The sequence below is a fragment of the Numenius arquata genome, chromosome 5 (assembly GCF_964106895.1).
Source record: "Numenius arquata chromosome 5, bNumArq3.hap1.1, whole genome shotgun sequence".
In the NCBI taxonomy this organism is placed as follows: Eukaryota; Metazoa; Chordata; class Aves; order Charadriiformes; family Scolopacidae; genus Numenius; species Numenius arquata.
The window spans coordinates 34,543,058-34,566,343 of NC_133580.1; the positions used below are offsets into that span (position 1 = coordinate 34,543,058).

At 40.8% G+C, this 23,286-nt stretch overlaps 1 protein-coding gene across 2 annotated transcripts in view; it reads right to left on the minus strand.

Moving 5' to 3' along the window:
* Positions 1 to 23,286, minus strand: part of GRID2 (glutamate ionotropic receptor delta type subunit 2) — a 764,624-nt gene that overhangs the window by 65,946 nt on the left and 675,392 nt on the right. For both annotated transcript variants that reach the window (XM_074147380.1, XM_074147378.1), the window contains one exon: positions 3,781 to 3,947. In XM_074147380.1, the coding sequence (XP_074003481.1) occupies positions 3,781 to 3,947 (167 nt within the window). The remainder of the gene's footprint in view (positions 1 to 3,780; positions 3,948 to 23,286) is intronic.

Here is a 23,286-nt window from a genome sequence, read left to right on the forward strand (position 1 = left end):
GTCCTATGAAAACACAGGGGCACTAACTGGTAGCAGCAGCCGGAGGCTGGGAGCAGCGTGGCTGTCAGCACCAGCCCCACACTGTGCTTGGGGCACTGCAGCGTGTCTGCCTCATCAGTAAGGTGGGTACCGGATAACCAGGTGGTCATCAGCTGTGGTTCCACATTCCAAACACAGGTACACGACCACTAGGACTGTCACCATGGCTTTGGTTCTCACAAGGTTCCTGGTTGTTTCAGGCTTCCTTTTAGCACCTCACAAACTACCCATGGTATAAAGGGACACTCCATCATGATCACTTACGGGAGGAAATGACGTCAGGGGATTTAAGTTTTACAAGGCCCCAGCTGTGTTTTGCTGGCACCTCAGCATTTCAAACTGATTGCAGGTTTAATGCCTTTCTTAAGTAGCCTAATGGGTAAACTCCCGTAGAGACTGGAATACTTCACAGAGCAGGTGAATATCGTTGCAGTCCCCAAAGGCCACAGTATTTTGCATGTGTTAATCCCTTGGAGAACAACATAACAGACATCCCAGAGTGGTTTTGGAAATCCCAAATGCCTAAAATTTACCACAGTGTTATCTTGACTGCAATTCATGCCGTGTAGCATTGGAGAGAAGGGGTGGATGTTTACACCTCTCTATCTCTTTTCCTGTTTCTCTGGAAATAGCTTGAATGTTCAGAAAAGGTAATGAAAGCCTTAAACTCGTGCCCATGATTCCTGTACTGAGACCAAAATCTCCTGTAAGCTTGCCAGACCTTTTACAGCTGCACCCTAGGGATTTAACGCTGTGCAGCTTATGGGTTTGTATGAAATTTCATAAAAGAGAAGCTCTGCATTTTCACATAAATATATTTATTTGGGGAAAGATCAAGAAATGCCAATATATTTCAAACCAGTTCCCTACTGCATTAAAGAATGTGAAATATTCATGTGAAAATTTGCTAATCCTATCCAGTGAAATCTATTTCTCTCTCTATTTAGCATGCAGACTACAGCAGCTGAAGGTTGTTCAGCCTTTTCATTAGGAAGAAAAGTAAGGATGATTTGTGAAAACCACATGGAAGTAATCATAAAAAACAGTACTGAAGGGTTTCAGAACAAAACCTTGTAAGCTACCTTATAAGCATGCTTTCTCTTTCATGTATTTGTTTCTTATATGGTGTTTCACAGCTTCAAACTGTAAATTTATATTTATGGACATAATCAGAAGTGCAATATAATATATTTTCATAAGGAAGAAATAAAAATTTAAGGGGCAGCACACACATTTTAGAATATATATCTCAGGCTCTCTAAATTCTCCAGTAGGTAGCATCACTCCCAGCAAATTCTAATTTCTCTGTTCAACCATTACTCTTGATAGTGTAATGAGTTACTTTTTCATCAGGGCTAAGTTCTACATATCCATCCAGACCCTCCTGTGGCCCAATATCTCACAAATAATCCCTTTCTTCATCCACCTGAACTCTATTAACTATAGTAGGAAATGGAAAATGAGGAAATCTGAGTGGCTATGATCCCCGATTCCACCAGGGAAAAACATCTGACATTAGGAATTCATTTAAGTCTCCTTATGCTATGGATTCCCTAAGCATTAAATGTAAATAGCATTTACTTTCCACTGAGAGATGCAAATATTTATATATTACTTTGAAGATCTTCAGACAAAAAGAGCTATGTGCGTGCACATTTTTATGCTTCTTTCTGCTTTCCTACACCTTCAAGATCTAATAATACACTGAAATGCTGAAATTTTGTTATGAAATAAAATTGTACTTGGAAACGTCAGGCCTGCACAGACCAATGACCCAGAAGCTGCTAAAGGCAATGTATCAGAAGAAGATGTAACCTAGCCTCTCCAGGTACTGAATATTGTGACAAAGAATATAATCGCTTACCAGAACCAGCTGTGGCCATTTCCCCCATGTACTGAGAACTATAACAAGTATATAAATAATGTCAGAAACAGTCCTTAAGGAGCAGTTTGGATACATCCACCTTGATTTGGAGAGTGGTGGCGGTGGGGATGAAGAATGCTCAGCTGTGCAGGCATGAGCCAATGCCATGCCACTGGGCAGATTCACTGTATTTAGTACTAAAGACACAGACCATGAAGCTCCCCTATGCCTTCAAATTTTTGTACTTAACCCTCCTGGGTAACGCTCTGAAGAGGATGACTTAACACCTTGACTAGCACCTGAGATGTCTAGCACCTGAGATCTCTAACACATGGAAGCACTTCTTAGAAAGATTACAGGAAGAAGTTTTACTCTTTTGTTTTGCATGGAGAGCCCGAACATTACAGAGTCAGAGATTTTTAGCAGAGCCAGCCTGGTCATGGCTGAAATATTAAAGTATTAAAATATTCAGTGAATAATTGCCTATAATGCTAATTGTGATATATAAAGCAAATGCATACTTCATTGAAATTAAATTTTTCATTGGCCCTGTGAACTTTTGTATTATGTTACTGCTATGTCAGCACAAATTCAGCTCCCAACATAGAACAGATTCAAAGAATTCAAGCCTCCTCTGTTCATGTAGTATGTGTGAGCAGACAGTGATTCCTCTGACTCTGCATGTTGCTACTTACTACTTTTTACCTCTACCTCATTCTATGGGCTGAAGACAAAGGCAATAGCCTGAACGAAGCATATTTGTATAACATAATTGCTCGTGTTCACTAAAGCAACCACACAAAAGAAATTCCATCACAGCAACTGTAAAATTTTGTTACATACATCTAACACAAACCATTAGAAACTCAGTTGAGAGAATAGGTTCAGAATGGAAAAGGATCATGAGATTAGCCCACATCTTCTCCTAAGAGCCAGACCGTAGATATTACACCTTTTAAATCTTTGGTTGTTTTTCACATTTCACAGACATCCTGATTTAGGAATCAGTACTAGAGTGAAGCACAAATACTGCAAAGGCACAATACATACAATTAATTGAGTAGTTCTGATCCTAGTAGAAACACAGTACCAGAAGCATCTCTAGACATCTCACTTTTGTAACCCAAGAGATCAATTAGTATTGGGATAAGCATCTAAGCTTTTGGGTACAAATAGGCATCTTTTCACTGAAACATCAAATGTTCTTTTTCATCCCCTTCAGTTTTCCCATCAGTGTCCAAGTTTACCTTTTCATAGAATCATAGAATCATAGAATGGCTAGAGTTGGAAAGGACCTTAAAGATCATCTAGTTCCAACCCCCCTGCCATGGGCAGGGACACCTCTCACTAGAGCAGGTTGCTTAAAGCCCCATCCAGCCTGGCCTTGAACACTTCCAGGGATGGGGCATCCACAACTTCCCTGGGCAACCTGTTCCAGTGCCTCACCACCCTCACTGTAAAGAATTTCTTCCTTATATCTAATCTAAATCTCTTCTCTTCCAATTTAAAACCATTGTCCCTTTTCCTCTTTAAGAAAAGGCTCCTGTAACAGGAAGGGTTGTGTTATGCTGTCCCTCTATAACAAATGAATCAACTCTTTCCCCATTTTCCTGCTAATGATGTTCAGCCTATCTCATTAATGTTTTCCAAAAGAAACAAGAACAATTCAAATTAGAGCAACATGAAGTATTTTTAATGCAGTTTCTAGAAAAGTGAATAATCCTATGTCTCCGAGGAAATGAATGCCTATGTAAGAAATGAAGTGGATTGCAAGCACAAGATGTTTTCCCTTCGCAGAAAATTAACTTAAAAGAAGGGTCCAGAGCCGAGAGGGACACCTTTCCTTAGGAGCTGTTCTGCCTTCTCCAAACACTTACCTTTGTGAGAATACGTCTCTGTAGGGGCTGCCGTGCTGCAGTGCAATCCCATATCCTCTGTCTGCAACAGTGTTTCCGATGGTGTAAAAAGAGCAGTCTGCGTCGTTGATGGCCACATACTCCAGTACTGCTGCGTCCCATACAAAGGCGTAGTTCCCGTGTTTCACCTGCGATAAACACAGCAAGAGCTCAGACTACGGACTTGTCAAGTCCGAAAGGAGGACAGTGCACCTAAACACATGGCAGTTTCAGCAGAGTCTTCTTTAAAGAAAGTTTGGGTGCCCAACAGCTCTCGGCAAAGACAGCACACTGTGACCGGTGCCATGCGGTGTTTTGGCTGAGCACCTCAGCAGAAACAGAAGAAACGTGGTCTGAGAACAACATGCTGTCAGGCAAACGGCCCCATGCAGGAAACCTGTTCCTCTTCAGGGAACAAAGGAAACATCAGGCTCCCTCCATCATTACTAAATTCCACCCCAAGTCCCCCCCTTATTTTTTTTCTTTAAGCTGAAAAAAGAACCCTTTAAAGGGAAGGTAGGAATTCACATTGGGAGAAGCGTGGAAGGGCATGCATGGCTATCCAGATGGAAGACCACTGTTCAAGATGGTCCACATTTTAGTCATGCTTCAGGTTGCCCTAGAAGTCATGAACACTCATTTGTCTTTTGGGCTCTGTGCATGTTTGTAGGCAAGATTGCACCAACTAGATTTTTTGGGATTATTTTTCTCAGCATGAAGCGTTTCCACATATCTTCAAAGACTTTTGAACAGCATGATCATATAAGCCATTTTAACTGTTTGACTAAGATAAATCCAGAACAACTCATTATCTTGAAAACCTTTTAAAGTAACATTTTACTATCCATTTATATCTGAAACAAATTCAGATTTTTCTTTTCATTTAAATATATAGGATGTATATAAAATTTCAGCATTTATTCAGAAGCAAGCTTTTAAAAACAGAAATTCAGTCAAGCAAATCCTTCCTTATTTCAGTTAATTTCCACTTTCCAGTCAAAAAATGTTTTTTCTGGGAAAAAAAAATATAAAAAAGTCGCTAACTGCTCTACCAGATCTTTTACCAGTTTTCTGTTTCATTGGTCTCTATGTCAGACCTGAAGAATCACGTTGCTTTTTCCTGACCCTCTGCTTAGCTTCACTCAGCACTTTTCCTATGTCGTATTAGCCAACTAAGCTGTAAAACTACGCTGAACCCATTGACTTTGTACATCTAATGGGAATAAATACGTGACAGCTAAGTGAAAAGTAAACAAAATACAAAAAGGCCATCTGGGGCCAGGCAATCCAGAGAGAATTGAAAACCAAGTCAGCATATCAAAATACGCAATGTCAGTACATCATTTAGATTAGGCTTTGACAATGTAGATTATGTTTTTAAAGACTGTTTACATATAAAAGTTACTGAAGCAAGCCACACCGGCTGCTTGCTCACAAGATGTAGTGCACAAGGAACATTTGCATTTGGGACACATTCTTTTTCATGCATAATCAATCTGAATTAGGCACCGCAGGCCTGGAAAGGGAATACTTCCTATTTCCATTTGCAGGCACAGTACAGGGAGGATTTGTGAAGATTTTGGAGCAGAAAGGGAGCCATGTTGTCTGCGGACTCAGAATGACTGGCAGGAGAAAAAAAAAAAACTATTTTCAAAATTCACACACGCACAAACGCAGGACTGGATCAGTTTTAATCTTCAGGTTCTGAAAAGGGTCAAGAACAGAATTTTTTTGACTTCCAGTGGAGGTTTAGGTTTATCTACATGGCCAGGGAATAAGGGATAGAAATGACCTCACTGCTAACAAACAATACAACTTGTACGCTTGTCTTACAGGCACTGCAATTCACAGAGCTCTTCCTAGCTTGGGTTTGCACCAGGATACTCATTCTGATCTTCCTACAGGTACGACTTGGCTAAGAAATGGATAGAATGACTGAGAAATAAGCCCTTCCTAGGAGCATTTAAAAGGATTTAAAACTCAGCCTGAAAAAGAATCATGATGTGCAGGCAGCAAGGGAGGGAAATAGGAGACAAAAGCAGAAGATCAGAAGGGGGGAAACAAATCCTGAAAAGGATCAGATAGACTTTCCAAACAAAGGAATTAAGGAAAACTGGGGTTCAAAAAGACAAGTAATTTTACATGCAGGGAGATAACCTTCGAGGTGGTGGCAAGAGCAGAGGGTTATGTTTTGACACCCTCTTTTGTCCTAACCCACCCTTTTAACATCCTAGTGCATTGAATTCACTGAAGTGCTTGTAAAGAGACTTATCAGTTGGTCAGGAAAAATTCTCTTGATTTGGCTGCCTTGCTGTAAAACAACTCGCAGTGAGAATATATAAAAGTGGTAAAAGCACTTACTGTCAATAATATCTGTGATGAAGTGGTATATATAAGATCCTTAGAGCAGACTTGATAATATCACAGTTCAGGTTCCCACAAAGATATTACTTTTCATAGATAAGATCACAGTGAGCCTCAGTTAAAACGCACAGGGCAGGAAAGAGATTGAAGAGCCAGAAGGGATCATCCCAGCCATCTACCTTCAACACATGATTGCTCCATGCAATAAAATACATCCTTTTTAGCATTTTTGCCCTATCCATTTACAAATCTAGGGAATTCAAATCTATGGAGCAAACCTAAGTTGCAATTGTCATGCTTGCAATCACACTCTTCATGGAACTACTCCTCAGTCTAACAGTTTTCACTGCTATTCTACATATTTATTTTTACTACTTTTTTTTTTTAAATAATTTTCTTATGTCATTCCTAGTTATTTTTCCTTTTGCAGTTCTAAATACTCTCACTTTGGGGCTGACACCTTTCAACTATTGATGAACCTTTCCATTACTTAGCTGAGATAGATATAGATTTCTTTAATGTTTCCTTGCAAATCCAGCAGTTCAGTCCTCCCATTAGCAGTGACAATACTTTTGAACTGTCTCCAATTCTTTATTTTTATATATGAGAAAAACACCTGACTCGCTAAGAGACAATCAGTTATCTGGCAGCTCAGTAGGCACATGATTCCCTTTTTAGCATAACCTTCTTCTGAGATTCATAGTCTCAACAGTCTGCCCGTGGATCTTTCACACAGCTTAAGATTGGCTTTAACCTAAAGATCTAAGAATAAAATTTTCCTAGAGCACAGCACATCAGGAACGTTGCTGATATTTTGCAGATTTGCACCTACAAATAAGGGGCAGCTATAGTATGAAAAGGGGGGATGATGCTCTTTTGTGAAAGAAGCGAATTTCAGAACAAAATGTCAATTAAAAAACCTATATCCTTCTCTTCCTCCTACTATGAGAAGCACATATTTTGTAGCTTTCTAGTAGCTATGCTGAAGACTTCCACTTTGTGCCTCAAAACGAACAGCGAAAATTCCAGCTCTGCGTTATGAGAAAAAGTTAAGGAGCTTAGAGTTAGTCAATTATGAGGTCTAAATGAAAGCAAAATTTCCTTGGAAAAATAAACAGTTCTTTGTAATATATATGTTTCTACTCACAGAAGACCAGCATCCCTGATTCTACATTTCCACATCATTATATTGGCATTTTGTGTCGAGATAATAACATTTCAGGATGATGTCAAATCCGAATGCTGTTCATGCACGACCGCGCAGCCCAGGACTGCCAGGGAAGCGTTCGTAGGAGGGCAGCCTATTATCATTCAGCAGCAACCCCAGCTTTCCAGTCCGCCAGGGCATGCAGAACTGACACTTCAGTCTCCTTCCCCGTGACATTCCGTCTGTCAGTATGGCAGAGGCTAAAAAGAATTTTGGACTATCTGATGAGTATTGCCATGGGACAAAAAAAAAATTTCAGGCAAAATTGAATCTGTTAGTTGTTCATCAGGATGTTTTGAACTCCTGCGCTACACTGGTCATTAAGTGGAACTGGGAGGTACGGTACCAGACAGAAATGCTTGACTTGACTTCATGGTTTTGTGAGCAATCCCAAAGGAGTTACTGTAAAAAGAGTTGTTACAGAGAATAGGGGCCATCAGCACATAGATGGTGAAACTATTTCTATAAGGCTGTTATATTTCTATTTTCTATCACTGCAGATTTATGAGATTTTTATTTGCTGAAGCCTTGCTTGTAGATATTAATTAAAATTTATCTTTGATGACTCCACCAAAACCCAGTCGAGTTATCCGAGGAAAGCATTTAAAGCCATTACATTGTTGCATATCTACATATTTTACGACAACAAGGATGTGGATAGTATCTCTTCTTACAGCTAACCTGTTCATGCCGAGTAGGCTGAATAATGTATTTATGTACAACTCCAGCATTCTAAAACCACATTTCTAGGTCTAGAAAATTATAAATTTCAGAAGTAAACAACAACCAACTACTGCATTTTTTTCATACTTGAGTTCTTAGACAATATACAATATCATTTCTGTATTTTAAATTCCTCTTTAAAAGAAATACAAAGAATCCTCACAAAACAAAAAATATACACAATAAGGCACAGATTAAGCAGAACTGGTAGTTATTTTTCCTGCAGTTCTCTTTTAAATATTTCATCATACATAAAATATGTTGTCTGTTATAAAAACAACATAACTTTTAAGGCCAGGGAAATCATAAGTTAAGTTTGAACTGATTAAAATGATACTAATTCTTCAGAAGAAAATTGGAAAATTATTCAATAATGCCAATGAAGCACATTTTCTGAATGTCCTGGTCCTACACCCTGGTGACACAGTGGTGATGCTTTTTCTAATAATTTCCATTATGAGTCAGGCACCATCCTTTCCCTTTGACTGCTGTGCACCTTTCCCTGCCTATGAAGTTGTCAGTTGTATTTTAGCCAAGAACACATGAACAGAAGCAGACTCTTCCACAGCGCAGCAGCAGCAACTCCAGCTCTCATCGAAAAACAATCAAGGACACTGATCAAATCGTTTGCTCCGTACGGTGTTTTGAGTGTCACATTCTCCAATATGGACCATTCCACTGCACTGAGTACATAGGAAAGAAACACTATTCGATTCTGCCAGCCCTATGCTGATCAGTGGACCTGAGACTTTAGCATATATAAATATAGAAATGAAATTTTTGACATAATCTTTGCATATTCAGCAAGCATGCAGTAGCTGCAGATTGCAGAGGGCTCTACAAAACAGCCTCACCAAACTTACATGAGGAATGAAGAAGAGGGAATAAAAATGAATGAACATTTGCAAATACATGAGTAAGAGCTAATATACATAACGTGGATATTGTGCTCCAAAATGGGAAAAGGCAAAAATAAAATTTGTGGTAAAAGTTTAAAGCTAGATTTCTTGTTGTCAGATGTTGCAAAACAGCTTGATTCACAACGCTAAATCGAACAGCTTGATTTACAATGGAGTATTTTTTCAGCAGAAGAGATTGGAGACACATTGATCTCCATAATCCTCTTGCAATGAAGTTGCTGTTTATCAGACTGATGCAGAAGTCAGGTCTTCTGTCTTCAGAAAAAATCCCATTTGCTAATTTGTTTTCCTCTAGGGACAAAGGTTTCAAGTCTTGGTTTTACTCACAAAGGGCACAATTCTGGCTAACTTCTCTTTGGATCTCAGTGAAATAAAATCCCGCATTTCAGCTTTGTTGAATAAAACTAAACTCACTCATTTAGAATTCTCTCAAAACTAAACTTTCTGTAGTTCCGAAGTACAATTTTGGAGGTTCTTGCCCCACACTCCCTTGCAGGCCAGCTTGTGTGACTCATCTGCATCACTTAAGAGTGAAATGCAGGCATGAAACTGGGGAGGCAGAATACAAATCTGTCCGACAGCTCTCTGTGGTGCATGGTGGGAGTTGGATTCCCATGGTAGTATGAGAGCACAGAATAAAAATACCTATATACATAAAACCTTATTCAGTCATCAAGGCAAGCAACTAATTAAATAATAATAATAATAATGCTCTAAGATGTAATTTTTCAGGGTCTGTAGAAAGCTATTTAAATTCATGGGGCACTATTTGACAAACACCGAAACTTATTATTCCTACTTATTCAAACAGAAAAGTGCAGAATCATTTCTAAAAGCATTATTGAGCCGGTGTGCAGGAGTGAACAGCAGCAGGAAATGAAACACCAGGGAGCTTAGGGGAAGAAAGAAGAGGTTAGAAATCCCAGCCTCATCTCCTCTTCAGTATGAAGCTTATCTTTCTTTACATTGTCATATCAGCTTCAATGGCTCCAGATAAAACTTCATCAGGAAACGCATTAATTCCTCATATGCAACCTGCCACCAACTTCTTAAGAAAAGCCTCATGATCATCCATTTGCTTGTTATGCTGGGCAGACCTTGAATAATTCATCTGGAATTAGAAGAATTACTCAGGTATGAGAGCTCTGTAATGAGAGGGCGCTTTTGTGTTAGAATTTTTCCAGTGTTCAGCGCATTCATTGCCATTGTAATTAAACGCAACTTGTAAGTTACAAGAAAGAAAATATCAAGCAGAGCAAAGCAGAGCAGAGGTCAAACAAAGGAGCAATTTCTGGGGGCAGTGGGAGAACAGAGCCTGCTGCTTCTCCAGGTAGTCACAGCAAAGCACTAAAAAGGCAGCAGATCACGCTGGTCACTGACATGCAGCGGAACCACAGGTTCATTAAAGTTAAAATTAATTTCAGGTGGAAGAGAAAAGGAGAAAAAAACAACAGAAAAAAATTAAATTTCAGCAAAGCAGATCTTTGAGGTAAGGAACCAATTTTTTTTATGTCAGCTTTTCATTCATTTTATGACAAGGTAGTGCTGCAGATACTAATGAAGACTATTTTCGGGGTATCACCAGTGAAGGTCATATACAGAAATGATATGAAAGCACTTCAGGTTCCTCAAAAACTTAGATCTGTGGTAGCCAAGTGGTAGTCTCAATAATGAGGCAAATTTAAACCAAATGTCACTAACATGACTCCCCCAATTCTGATATATTTGTATTTCAGTGGCAACTAATTCCCAGTAAAAGAACATTTAAATGAGGAAAAGTACACAGACCAATTATCTTAATTTGGGTGAAAAAGTAAAATTCTGTAGATTGAAGTATCATGTAGAAGATGAGACCAGGTGAATATAGAGAAGCAGCATCCCTCTTTAAATTAAATCAGTGCAGCATGATCTAACTAAAGGGTTCCTGTCCCCATTCTTAGAATAGAAGCAGAGTCAATCTAACTGTAATCTTGGGCAGCATTCCATATTCAAAGAAATACTTATTGAATACCAACTGCAAGGACAGAAAAATCATCAAAAGTAAAAAGCTACTCATCCCAAACCACCCATCATCTGAAAAAGAACTTTCACCACGAGAAAATTCTTTGCAAAACTACTAATGTTGCAGAAAAATCCTCCAGTAAAAGCTCATTTGAAACAATACAGTTTCATTTTAGAAACTTATTGTAAAGAAACTGACTTAACTTTCAGCTTTTATATTCCTTGTATAAGAGTTCTGACCACTTTCATAGTGGTAATAGGATTCAAGATATCCCACTACTCATGCAAAGGAAGTTAACTATCTTTTGAACCATTTTATCGTTCTCTCTTTGACAAGCATCTCCTGCCCAGATTTGGATGAAGCCATCTTGGCACTGCAAATCCAGACATACTATCTTGAATCTCCAAAACAAATGCCGCCCAGCCCCTCTTTTTCCCCCTCTCTGAAATTACACTGCCCAACAATTTAGCATGTTTCCCCTCATTTTAGTACCCTGCAGGAGAAAAGAAGGACTAACTGCTGGCAGCCTGCCAGTTTTCTCTTGAAAATCTCCAGAGAAGGGAACTCCACAACCTCCCTGGGCAGCCTGTTCCAGTGCTCTCTCACCCTCACCGTAAAGATTTTTCTCATATTTGAATGGAACTTCCTATGTTCCAGCTTGTGCCCGTTGCTCCTCGTCCTGTCACTGGGAACCACTGAAGAGTCCGGCTCCATCCTCCATCAACCCACCCTTCAGATACTTGTAAACATAGATAAGGTCTCCCCTCAGCCTTCTCTTCTCCAGGCTAAAGAGTCCCAGCTCTCTCAGCCTTTCCTCATAAGGGAGATGCTCCAATCCCTTAATCATCTTTGTTGCCTTTCGCTGGACTCTCTCCAGTAGTTCCCTGTCTCTCTTGAACTGGGGAGCCCAGAACTGGATGCAGTATTCCAGTTGTGGCCTCACCAGTGCAGAGCAGAGGGGGAGAATGACCTCCCTCGACCTACTGGCCACACTCTTCCTTATGCAGCCCAGGATTCCATTGGCCCTCTTGGCGACAAGGGAACATTGCTGAATCATGGATAGTTTACTATCCACCAGGACTCCCAGATCCTTCTCTTCAGAACTGCTTTCCAGCAGGTCAACCCCTAACCTATATTGGTGTCTGGCATTCTTCCTCCCCAGGTGCAGTACCCTACACTTGCCCTTGTTGAACCTCATTAGGTTCTTCTCTGCCCATCTCTCCAGCCTGTCCAGGTCATGCTGGATGGTGGCACAGCCCTCTGGAGTGTCAGCCACCCCTCCCAGTTTGGTATCATCAGCGAACTTGCTGAGGGTACACTCTGTCCCCTCGTCCAGGTCATTGATGAATATGTAGAACAGGACTGGGCCGAGTATTGGCCCCTGGGGGACACCACTGGTTACAGGCCTCCAACTTGACCCTGTTCCATTAATCACAACCCTCTGAGGTCTGTCACACAGCCAACTCCCAATCCACCTCACTGTCCCCTCATCTAGCCCACACTTCCTTAGTTTCCTAATGAGGATGTTTTGGGAGACAGTGTCAAAAGCCTTGCTGAAGTCAAGGTAGATGACGAATGGTGCTCTCCCCTCATCCAACCAACCAGTTATAACATCATTGAAGGCTATCAGATTGGTGAAGCATGATTTAGCATGATTTACCCTTGATAAATCCATGTTGACCACTTCCAATAACTTCCTGTTCTTCAACGTGTTTGGAGATGACATCCAGAACAAGTTTCTCCATTATTTTCCCAGGGACAGAGGTGAGACTAATCGGCCTGTAGTTCCCTGGGTCCTCCTTCTTGCCCTTTTTGGAGACTGGAGTGATATTAGCCTTCCTCCAGTCCCCAGGCACCTCTCCTGTTCTCCATGACCTTTTAAAGATGATGGAGGGTGGCCCAGCAATAACATCTGCCAGTTCTCTCAGCACTCGTGGGTGCATCCCATCAGGGCCCATGGGCTTATGGATGTCCAGTTTGGCCAAGTGGTCTCTAACCCAGTCTTCCTCTACTGAGGGGAAATATTCCTCTCTCCAGACCTTCCCCCTTGTCCCCAGGGTCTGGGATTCATGACGGACAGCTTTAGCAGTGAAGACCAAAGCAAAGAAGGCATTCAGTAACTCCGCCTTCTCTGTGTCTTCCACCACTAGGGCGCCCACCTCATTCATCAGTGAGCCTAAATTTTCCCTAGTCTTCCTTTTTCTATTGATATACTGAAAGAATCTCTTCTTGTTATCTTTAACTATAGTGGCCAAGTTGAGTTCTGCTTGAGCTTTGGCCCTTAAAATTTTCCCCCTGCATAGCTTCACTACATCTTGGTATTCCTCATAAGTTGCCAACCACCTTTTCCAAAGACCATAAACTTTCCTTTTGTTCCTGAGGTCCAGCCAAAGCTCTCTATTTAGCCAGGCTGGTCTTCTTCCCCGTCGGCTCGTTTTTTGGGACCTGAGGATGGCCTTCTCCTGTGCTTTTAAGAGTTCCTCCTTGAAGTATAACCAGCCTTCCTGGCACCTTTGCCCTTCAGGACTGTCTCCCAAGGGACACTCTCAACCATGCTCCTAAACAGGCCAAAGTCTGCCCTTCTGAAGTCCAAGGTGGCAGTTCTGCTGGCTCCCCACCTTGCTTCTCCAAGAATTGAAAGCTCTATCATTTCATGATCACTCTGCCCAAGACAACCTCCAGCCTTTACATTCCCCACAAGACCTTCTCTGCTAACAAGCAGCAGGTCCAGTAGGGTGTTTTCCCTAGTTGGCTCCCTCACCAGCTGTGTTAGGAAGTTGTCTTCCACACACTCCAGAAACTTCTGGGACTGTTCTCTCTCTGCTGTGTTATATTTCCAGCAAACATCTGGGAAGTTGAACTCCCCCATGAGAACAAGGGCGAGTGATCGTGAGACCTCTGCCAGCTGCTTGTAGAATATTTCATCAGCCTTTACATCCTGGTTGGAGGGTCTATAACAAACTCCCACCATGATGTCCACCTTATTGGCCTTCTCTTTGATTCTTACCCATAAACACTCAACACTGCCATTCACATTGTTAAGTTCTAGGCATTCAAATCTGCCCCTAACATAGAGGGCCACCCCACCATCTCTCCTTCCTTGCCTATCCGTTCTGAAAAGTTGGTAGCCATCAATTGCAGCACCCCAGTTGTGCAAGTCTTCCCACCACGTTTCTGTGATGGCAACCATACCATAGTTTTCCTGCTGTACAATGGCCTCCAGCTCCTCCTGTTTGTTGCCCATGCTGCATGCATTTGTGTAGATGCGCTTCAGCTGGGCTAATTGTCCTGTCACTTTTTCAGGGGGACAAGTCCTAATTCCCACCTAACCATGCTCAGACACTTCTGTAGTCACCAACCTATCACTACCCCTCATGTCTTCGCTACCGCATGGATCACCATCCCCTACCGCCACTGAGACAACAGAACGCAAGACCTTGCTAGCACTTTTACCCACAAGCACTGGCATGCTGCTCCCAGTCTCCACTTTAGTAATCCTCGTTTCATCCCCACCCCTGTTCAAACCTAGTTTAAAGCCCTTCCAATGAGCCCTGCTAACTTGTCCCAGGATCCTTCTTCCCCTTTAGGTTGGGCTTTCCCCACCTGTTGCCAGCATGCCTGGAGTCCTGTAGATCATTCTATGGTCAAAGAAAACCAGAGTCCTGCCGGTTGCACCGGTCTCGGAGCCAGGAGTTAATCTGCTGGCTCTTCCTGTTTATCCCCTCATCAATCCCTGCAACTGGTGGGATAGAGGAGAACACTACTTGTGCTCCTGATCCCTTAACCAGCCGTCCCAGGGCCCTGAAGTCTCTCTTCATTGCCCTTAGACTTTTCATGTTCATGTGGCTGCAGAAAGAAGCAGACTGAAATTTGTTCCATCTTCTTAAGGTTTCTACCTTTCAGCGATACCTGGCCATCCCCCTTCCCTGAGAGTTCAATAAAGGCTACTATGGGGGGTCTCTAAGTAAGTATTTCTTTCAGGCTGCAAGCTCAGGCTGCTGCACAGACTGGCACCACAGGGGCCTTCTGGCAAAGCACTCCAGAAAAGCTCCACAGAGGAACTTCTGCCCTGTGGTATTTCCAGCTAAAGCTACCGTTTTACGGCCGGTCAGGTCTCCTGGAGGTGGGTCAGTCTCCTCTCATCATGCGGCCCAGACAGCAGATGCTGCACAAATAAATGTTCCTGTATCCCCAGGTCAGTGTGTTGTTAAGAGCTGTTATTCCTCCAATGTGTGGGTTCCTAATGTCACCACACCACCCCTCGTCACCAGCTGGTCATGTCTTTGGAGAACCTGATGCTGAATCCATTTTAATTCTCACAAGAGGGTAGTTTGAACCCACAGGAAAGGAAAACTGTACAGATGTGAGCTAAGAAGGTTTTCTCTTTCTTTTGCAGTTTAGGACCCATGGAAAACATTGGGAGCTGCAGGAGGAGGAAGAGCAGTGCAGCAGTGTTTTTTACTCAGACTGCCTGGCTTGCTATCACCATGCAGACAACTGAGAAAATGACACAACCTAACAAGTTGACAAATATTGTCCCCATAGTTGTCTTGAAAGCTAGCTCCTCTCTGTTGCTGCCCACCGTGCAGCAAGCTGTTAGGGAGAGCAGGGTGTCACGATAAAAAATACAGATAGCACGCCTGCAATCCAAAACACTCAGCATTTTGTGGTCACCAACTAGGAAGTCACATCCCTTGTACAAAACACCTACAAACCAGAATACAGTTACAGTCACTTAAAACGCACAACTGAGCCTCTGCCAGGCAAAGCAAGTCAAGGGAAAGGAGCAGGAACCCAGGTTCTTTAGGTACAAAGGTAAAGAAAGATGTAAGTGGTGTCCAAAAGGAGTTTCAAGCTTTTTCTTGATCAAAGAGAGAAATTGGGCAGGACAGAAACTACTTACCTTTCTGCACAAGGAGTTTCAAGATTTTCATTTAGAGAAAAGTATTGCAAATTTTGGGACCAAAACCAAACAAATCCGATCTGGAGAATATTTTATTCCAAAAAGTTGACTTCAACCTGAATTATTTTCCCTGCAATGGATTAACATTTCAAAATGAAAAACCATTTTGATCAATACTTAGTAGTTCAATATAGAAATATCCCATAATGACATGTTGATAGTTTTAGAGCTTTTAAAGATGAGCAATGCTTTATGAAAATACCTCCTTCCTTACACAGTTTCAGTTTTAATTACTGTAATATTCCAGGGGATAAATCCCTAAAGACAACTCATTCTGTTTTACTTGATCTATGTTTGTAGGCATCTTTAAAAAAATCTAAACACATTATAAATAGAATCATTAATACAATAAGCAATTGTGTTTCCTCTTTCACTCCAGATTTCCTATAAGTCTGGGAAATCATGGAAACTTATGTCTCCTTATGTTTTGCCCGAGCTGCTCAGATTCAAACTTAGACAATATATGCTGTGAAATCTTATCATATCATAAACAAGAAGAATAGTTCTTTGGTAAATATACAATACAATTAGTCATCCAGTCTTATTTATTTTCTGAATTTGAGTTTAGAATGTATACCTTGTGTCATTGGCGTTCTTTTGAAAAATAGAATACAATTTGCTTAAATTCAAGTACTTGTTCTAGTCCTACCACATTAATAAAAATGCCAAGGCATCTTTGAGATGAGTAATGAGTAAAGTGGAGTTACAATATTTATGAAATAGAAAAAATGATGGCACAGGGTTTTTTCAATTTTGATCATGATAATACAATCCAATCCCTTCTTAAAATGGAGTAGCATTTCACCTAGAATTAGGAATGTCAGTTCAGATTTTCTAAGTTACACAGTGCACTTGCAAATCAGGTATTTGCGCATGCAACATGGACAGCTAAGTGCTCAGCTAATCATGTACACTAGTAAATATCTCACTTGAATGAATGAAATAATTTCATTAGTTAGCACCAAACAACAGGAAAGGAAAGTGGAAAACACAAGTAATATCATCATGAAATCCTCAACTTGACATTCTACCACTTCATCCAATGTGTGGCAGGTACCACCAAGCATCTGTGTGGGGATGGCTTGAAAAACGCCACTACTTTGTTAGGAAATGTAACTCAGTGCCGTCTTACTTATTTTACTGAAAAAAAAATTGGACCTTGACTATAAGAAGACTATATAAGAAGAATGAATATCTAAACTGGTGGTTAATTGTTAGTTACATTTATATAAAAACTTAACTTAAAAATAACATTTTACAAAACTATGCCATGAGAGGGATAGTACACTGGACACATATATACTAAATGCACTAAAGAACTGCAGTTTTTCTCTGGCTTTGAAAGAGCTAGAGAGAAGCCACAGTACTTCACTGTACCTGGGAACATACGAGCTGCCAGCACAGTGGTGAGGGTGGAGAAAAGGCCTTAAATGACTGCCAAAGCAAAAAAAAAAAAAATAATTTACTTGCCCAGGTCTATTGCATTGGCATGCTCCTTGTTCCTTCAGTATGGATTCTTAAATGTGTTGTGGTTTTGGCCAGACTGGCCGATGACGGATGACAGATGTTCTCCCTCACCTCTCACTCCAAGGAGAGGAGGAGGAGGGATAAAGAGATTTACAAGTTTAGAAGGAACTGAACTACTTTAATGAAATATTAATAATAAAATAAAAAGGAAATAATGAAAATAGATACAATATATACAAAACCCTATCAAGCTCCCAGGATGATGTCACCGGCAGGCACTGGGGAAGTCCCAGACTGGACTCAGTGATGGGTGGGAACTGAATTCCAGATCTGCAGTCAGGAACCCATGGGTCGGGATCAAAGGCAGATGAACAGACAGGGTCCTCCTCGGACATTGGCCATTGAAGAAAGAGATACCCTTTGATACCTCAGCTTTTATACTGAGCATCGAGCCGATGGGATGAAATACCCTGCTGGTCAGTTTTGGGTCACCTGTCCTGTCTGCTCCTCCCTGCAAGTGTGACCCCTCTACGCTTTTCCATTTCCAACCTTCCAGTGGGGCAACTAACGAAGCTAGTTGACCTTGGTCTTTATAGCAATAAGAGCTTCTCTGCATACCATTCTTTGGCATGAACTATAAACATAGGTCTTATCACGCTGAGAACAGTTTTCTGCACAATATGCTGCTAATTCCAGAGAGTTAGAAGACGCTTATCTAAGAAGTAAAATTACTGAGTAGGAAGTTGGTTCTGTTTTACCTCAAATCAGGACAAAATGTAAAACAATGAACACGTTTTTCTTCTTCACTTGTTTAGGGAGATATTAAAGGATTCTACACAGCTTCTTACAATCCTTTTGGTGAAGAAATTTCACTAATATCCAACCTAAACCTCCCCTGGCACAACTTGTGGCCATTTCCTCTTTTCCTATTGCCTGTTATTTAAGAGACCGAGTGCTACTTCACTATAATCTCCTCTCAGGTAGTCATAGAGAGTGATAAGGTCTTCTCTCAGTATTCTTTTCTCCAGGCTAAACAATCCCAGTTCCCTCAGCTGCTCCTCACGAGACTTGGGCTCTAGACCCTTCACCAGCTCTGTTGCCTTCCTCTGAACGCACTTCAGTACCTCAATGTCCCTTCCATAGTGAGGGGGCCAAAACTGAACACAGTACTCGAGGTGCAGCCTCACCAGTGCCGAGTACAGAGGTACAATTTCCCTAGTCCTGCTCACTGCACTATTTCTAATACAAGCCATTTTATTGTAGCTGAAGAAGATAAACCCACAATAATATTTCCTCTTGTCTCTTTTGACTTTGTTTTAGCTGTATTTATTCTTTTTGTCATACTTCAAATTATTTAGAGCCCAATAATGTAAGTTCAACAGGAATCTAAGGCCCAGTACAGAGATCTACATTTGACAGCTACTGAATAAATAACAGTCAGTTCAATGGACTTTGTACCTACACGGAGCACACACTCAGAGCAGAACCTAGGCTGAACTTGATCTGAATGAACCAGGAGATAAAACACAGACCTGTAAGGGCATAAAATACGGACAGAGCATAATAAAAATAGAAGAATCTACAGATTGAGTATAATATGATAAAGATTAAATCAAAACTGCAGTCACATAAATGTACATAAAACTTGTCATAGCTTACAAATTTTATAGAATAGTAATAACTAAAACATACTGAAAGCCATATAGAATGTGTGCAATATAAATCATGAAAGGATACAATACAATTTGACACAATATCTGTCAAAAACGTACCATGTAAAACTCTATGGGGATTGAAGAAACTCCACCAGGCCTAGGACTACTATTAGAAAGGAGTTCATAACAAATGTTCTGCAAGTTTCTCTGTTATTTGAATGTAATTTGTCTTCATTCAGCTGAGAATGGATCTGGATGTTATATAATGTTATGTAAAGTAATTCTTACTCTTATGAGATTTTCCCTCCACATTACTCAGTTCATGAGGTCTGGAACAGTCAAACCAGCTTCCAAATTAGTGGATGCAAACACAAACTGAGCTAAGGTCTACCACTGACTGTTTTCAATGGATGCCAAATTTAAGCTAATCATTTCTCATGTTGGATGTAGGGAGCAATTAACTCTGAAGATATGCAAAAGGGTGTTAGAGAAAGATAGGGTAAACCTTTGATGGGATGTTCTAGGAAGTTGGAGAAATGAGTGGAGAAGCCTGTTGAAGAGAAGCTGAATTGGGCGATTCAAGATTTTGAAAAGTGGGACAATAACAGCAAGAAAGGTAGTAAATTTGAACAGATGCAAAGAATTTATGTGATCTTGGGTTACATGCTTGGCTGATATTTCCACTCCTTTCCACTAAACATTTTAATTTTGCAAAACTGCTGTCATGTCTGATAATGTGGGGAGACTCTCAACATCACAGCATGAAAGGACATATTCAGAAGTACAATGCTCTAAATCAAGATCGTTATTGGTATCCATGGAAGAACAAAATAATACCCTATTTTCCACACCTGTTGTCATACCCAAACATATGTTATATGTCATTATTTTAGCCAGAATTTTGGTATGAGCTCTTTTGATTTACTTTTGGGTTTATCTACTTTGATTCTCTTACTTGATCTCATATCATGATGTGTTCTTGTTGTTCCGCTTTGTTGTGTTCCATCTGCCACTCACTTCGTTAAATCGAAAAGGACTTGATCAAGCTAATAAAGAATAAGACACCCTTTAAAGAAAACCATCTCCTTTACTTAGTTTTCAGCACAACTATAGCATAAGCAAAGATGTTAAATTTAATAACAGCATCATCTGAAGGACTGAAAGTGTTTTGCAAACAGTCATTAACTGATGCTCAAATTTTCCTTCTGCAAGAAATAGTTCCTGCCTTTGCTGTTTACACCTGCCCGATCTGCACCTATGTTATTGTTTGTTATCTCCAGATTATACTGTAAACTGCAACATTTGGGACTCCAAGAGAGATTCATATAACAACTTGTGTGAAAAGACAAGACTTGAACAAAATTTTCGCACTTGAGACGAAGATTTTGATTCTGAGGATACTGCTGCTTATAAGCACCTAATTGTTTTCACGCTGAATTCTGCTTTTCAGCAAACAGTAGCTGTGTGACTCTCCTCTACAAGGAATGAGCAGACTGGTGTCCTCTCTCACACCAACGCTCAGTGAAGACCCGTGAATGAGGTGACAGGGTACCAGCGCCCATTGAGAGACCCACTCCATCAGCCTCCCAGTGCATACCTGAACTGTCATATAAAACACAACCATGCTCAGAACTCTTGCTATATGTGAAACAAAATTTAGAGGTTTTCAAATTTGGATTTGTCATCTTCTTCTGACCACCTGCAGTGTAGGAAGCTAGCTCACTATTTCTCCATGCTGCAGGATACAGGTTATTTTTTTCAGTGTCTCCCAGAGGTGACAAATTCAGGCTGTTTTGGACCAAGGTATGTTGCAGTACCTTGGATCAACCACAAGAAAGATGTCCTGGCCATCCATCTCTTATACAAAGGAATACAAAGGAAGATTCATGAGAAATTTTGAGGATGCCTGGGAATTTGTATCCCTGCTATGCACAAGACTCAATAATGAGAAGGTGCCATGTCATAGATTTGTTTACTCACAGGTTGAGAATTCTTGCTGGAAAGGTATTACAAGGAAATCCCATCCTGAGGTCAGAACAATAAAACCACCAAAGCTTCTGCTCTTTGATTGATGTTATGACCAGAACCCCTTGGTATTTACAGACTTTTATAATACAGCTGCTTATCTACTGGTTTTTTTCATTACAGATGCATTGCATTTTTCCACCCATCTTGATACAGCCCCTGGTATTTATATCGTTTCCTCTGCTATATTCAGCAGAGAATGGGGTCTGTTTTATTTGATTAACTAGCCATTCTGCAAACAGCCACAAACACCAATCAACCCTCGTGCAGTGGGAAAGCTTTAGAGTCGGGAATGGTAAACAACCCTCTCCTGCCATTGCAAGGGAGAGTGCAGCGAGGGAGTTGTGCAGTCTATCTAGATTGGGTATTTTATGCAAACTGGCAGAAGAATGAAATGTGATTACAGCCTGGTTAAAATGCTTCTTAAAATACTACATGTGACACTTTAATCCTCTCCTCCCATAGGTTGGCTATGAAAAAGAAACTGATTTATTGTAGTCACATTTTCAAACCAGAGAACTCTGCCAACTAACTCAAATTCAAAGAGACATAAACGGTTTGCTGGCAATTTAAGTAAAGAGAATAAAATGTTGGAAAACCCACAATTATCATTACTCTTCAGCCTAAGGAAATATTCTGCTTATTTGACAGAAGAATTTTAGCTTTATTTTGAGTTGACACACTTTAAGAAAGCCAGCTTACCTACCTGGCATACTTTCCTCAATGCCGTGCTGTTACTTCTAAATTTTTAACTTGATGGCTGGAAAGTTCACTCCATCTACACTTATTTCCAAGAAAAGCACTCAGAAAACATCTCAGTTGCTTGATTCAGGTCAGAAAAAGACAGTAGCAGGAGGCATTGTAGTATATAGTATGAAAAAAAAAAAGCAGTATTTTGCTCATATTCCTAAGGATTTTGTTGCATATGAAAGGTGCCAGACTAATGCCAGAGAATGAAAGGTCTTTTATCATTTTCATTTGTCGCTGCCTATGCAAGTACACCACTAACACATTCCAGTCTTGCAGGTTTGAGTAACGGGAGAGAGAGAGAAAACTCTTTTTCTACATCCATCTGATCCTCTACTCAGCTGGGACTGCCACGCTGGTAACTCTAACTATGCAAAACCTGCAGGACCTGAAAATGCCGTTTAGGTGATGTTTAGAAAAGCTCCTCTGCACACCCACAAAGGAGCTCAGGGAGACTATGTCAGGAGGGAGAGCCCAAATAATGCCCTGCTGGGCTACTCCCTGGTCCATCATCCCAGAAGCTGTCCACAACACATATGCACAGCCACGATGCACATGCAGAGTCCCATTTTAGTTCAAAGCACTCCTCTCCTACATTTCAGAGCCCTGCACAAATGTTAGGAAGCAAGCTGTGTGAAACTTTGGCTGAATGGGGTTTGAAACCCCCTGAAATACTTAGTGGGAGTTAGAGAGGAGTGTTTTCTTTTCACATTGCTCCAGAGGAGGCAGGTGAATAAGGCTACAGAGCAAAGCATCCACAAGAGCTGCTGATCATGTCCTGGCACCAGACTTTAGTGCAGCCTGACAGCCTCTGCACTGGAGACTTCTTACTATAATTGCCCTTTAAAAAAATAACTCCCTACATCCCAGCCTCAGGATTTTGCTGTCATGAGACAACAGATCTCACCAGATCTGGTGCTTCAAACCGTCTTCCTCCTCTCTCACTCCTTAAACACAGCATAAACATTATTTTTTTCTCCAAATGCTTGAGGTTCAATAAATTGATATATTCCAACAAAATGCAGTTTTACTAGAATGTTTCCTTGAGGATAATCTCAAAAAGCAGCCAGCAGCAGAAGTCTGCTCGGTTTCCAGTCTCCCAGTTCAGATGTTTTAAGATCAGACCTTAGAGGTCTCTCTGGCTCTACAACCTGTGCTTGCATTTGAATGCATGTAGGTATTTAGAAGCACAGACCTGGAGTCTGGAAACATAAAAGACCATTCTGGGCATGCATAGGTAAAATTTTGGGTTCCTCTTTTGTATTAGAAAAATTAGCCTTTTCTGTGTTTTATTTCTCTAGATGATATCTTAATCTCAGTGGTCAGTCCAGCCCAAAACATGACCACCACACTGGACTTTCTTCTCCCTCTTGTTTTGAGACTAGGATGACTTTAAGGGAAATCATCTGTTTTAA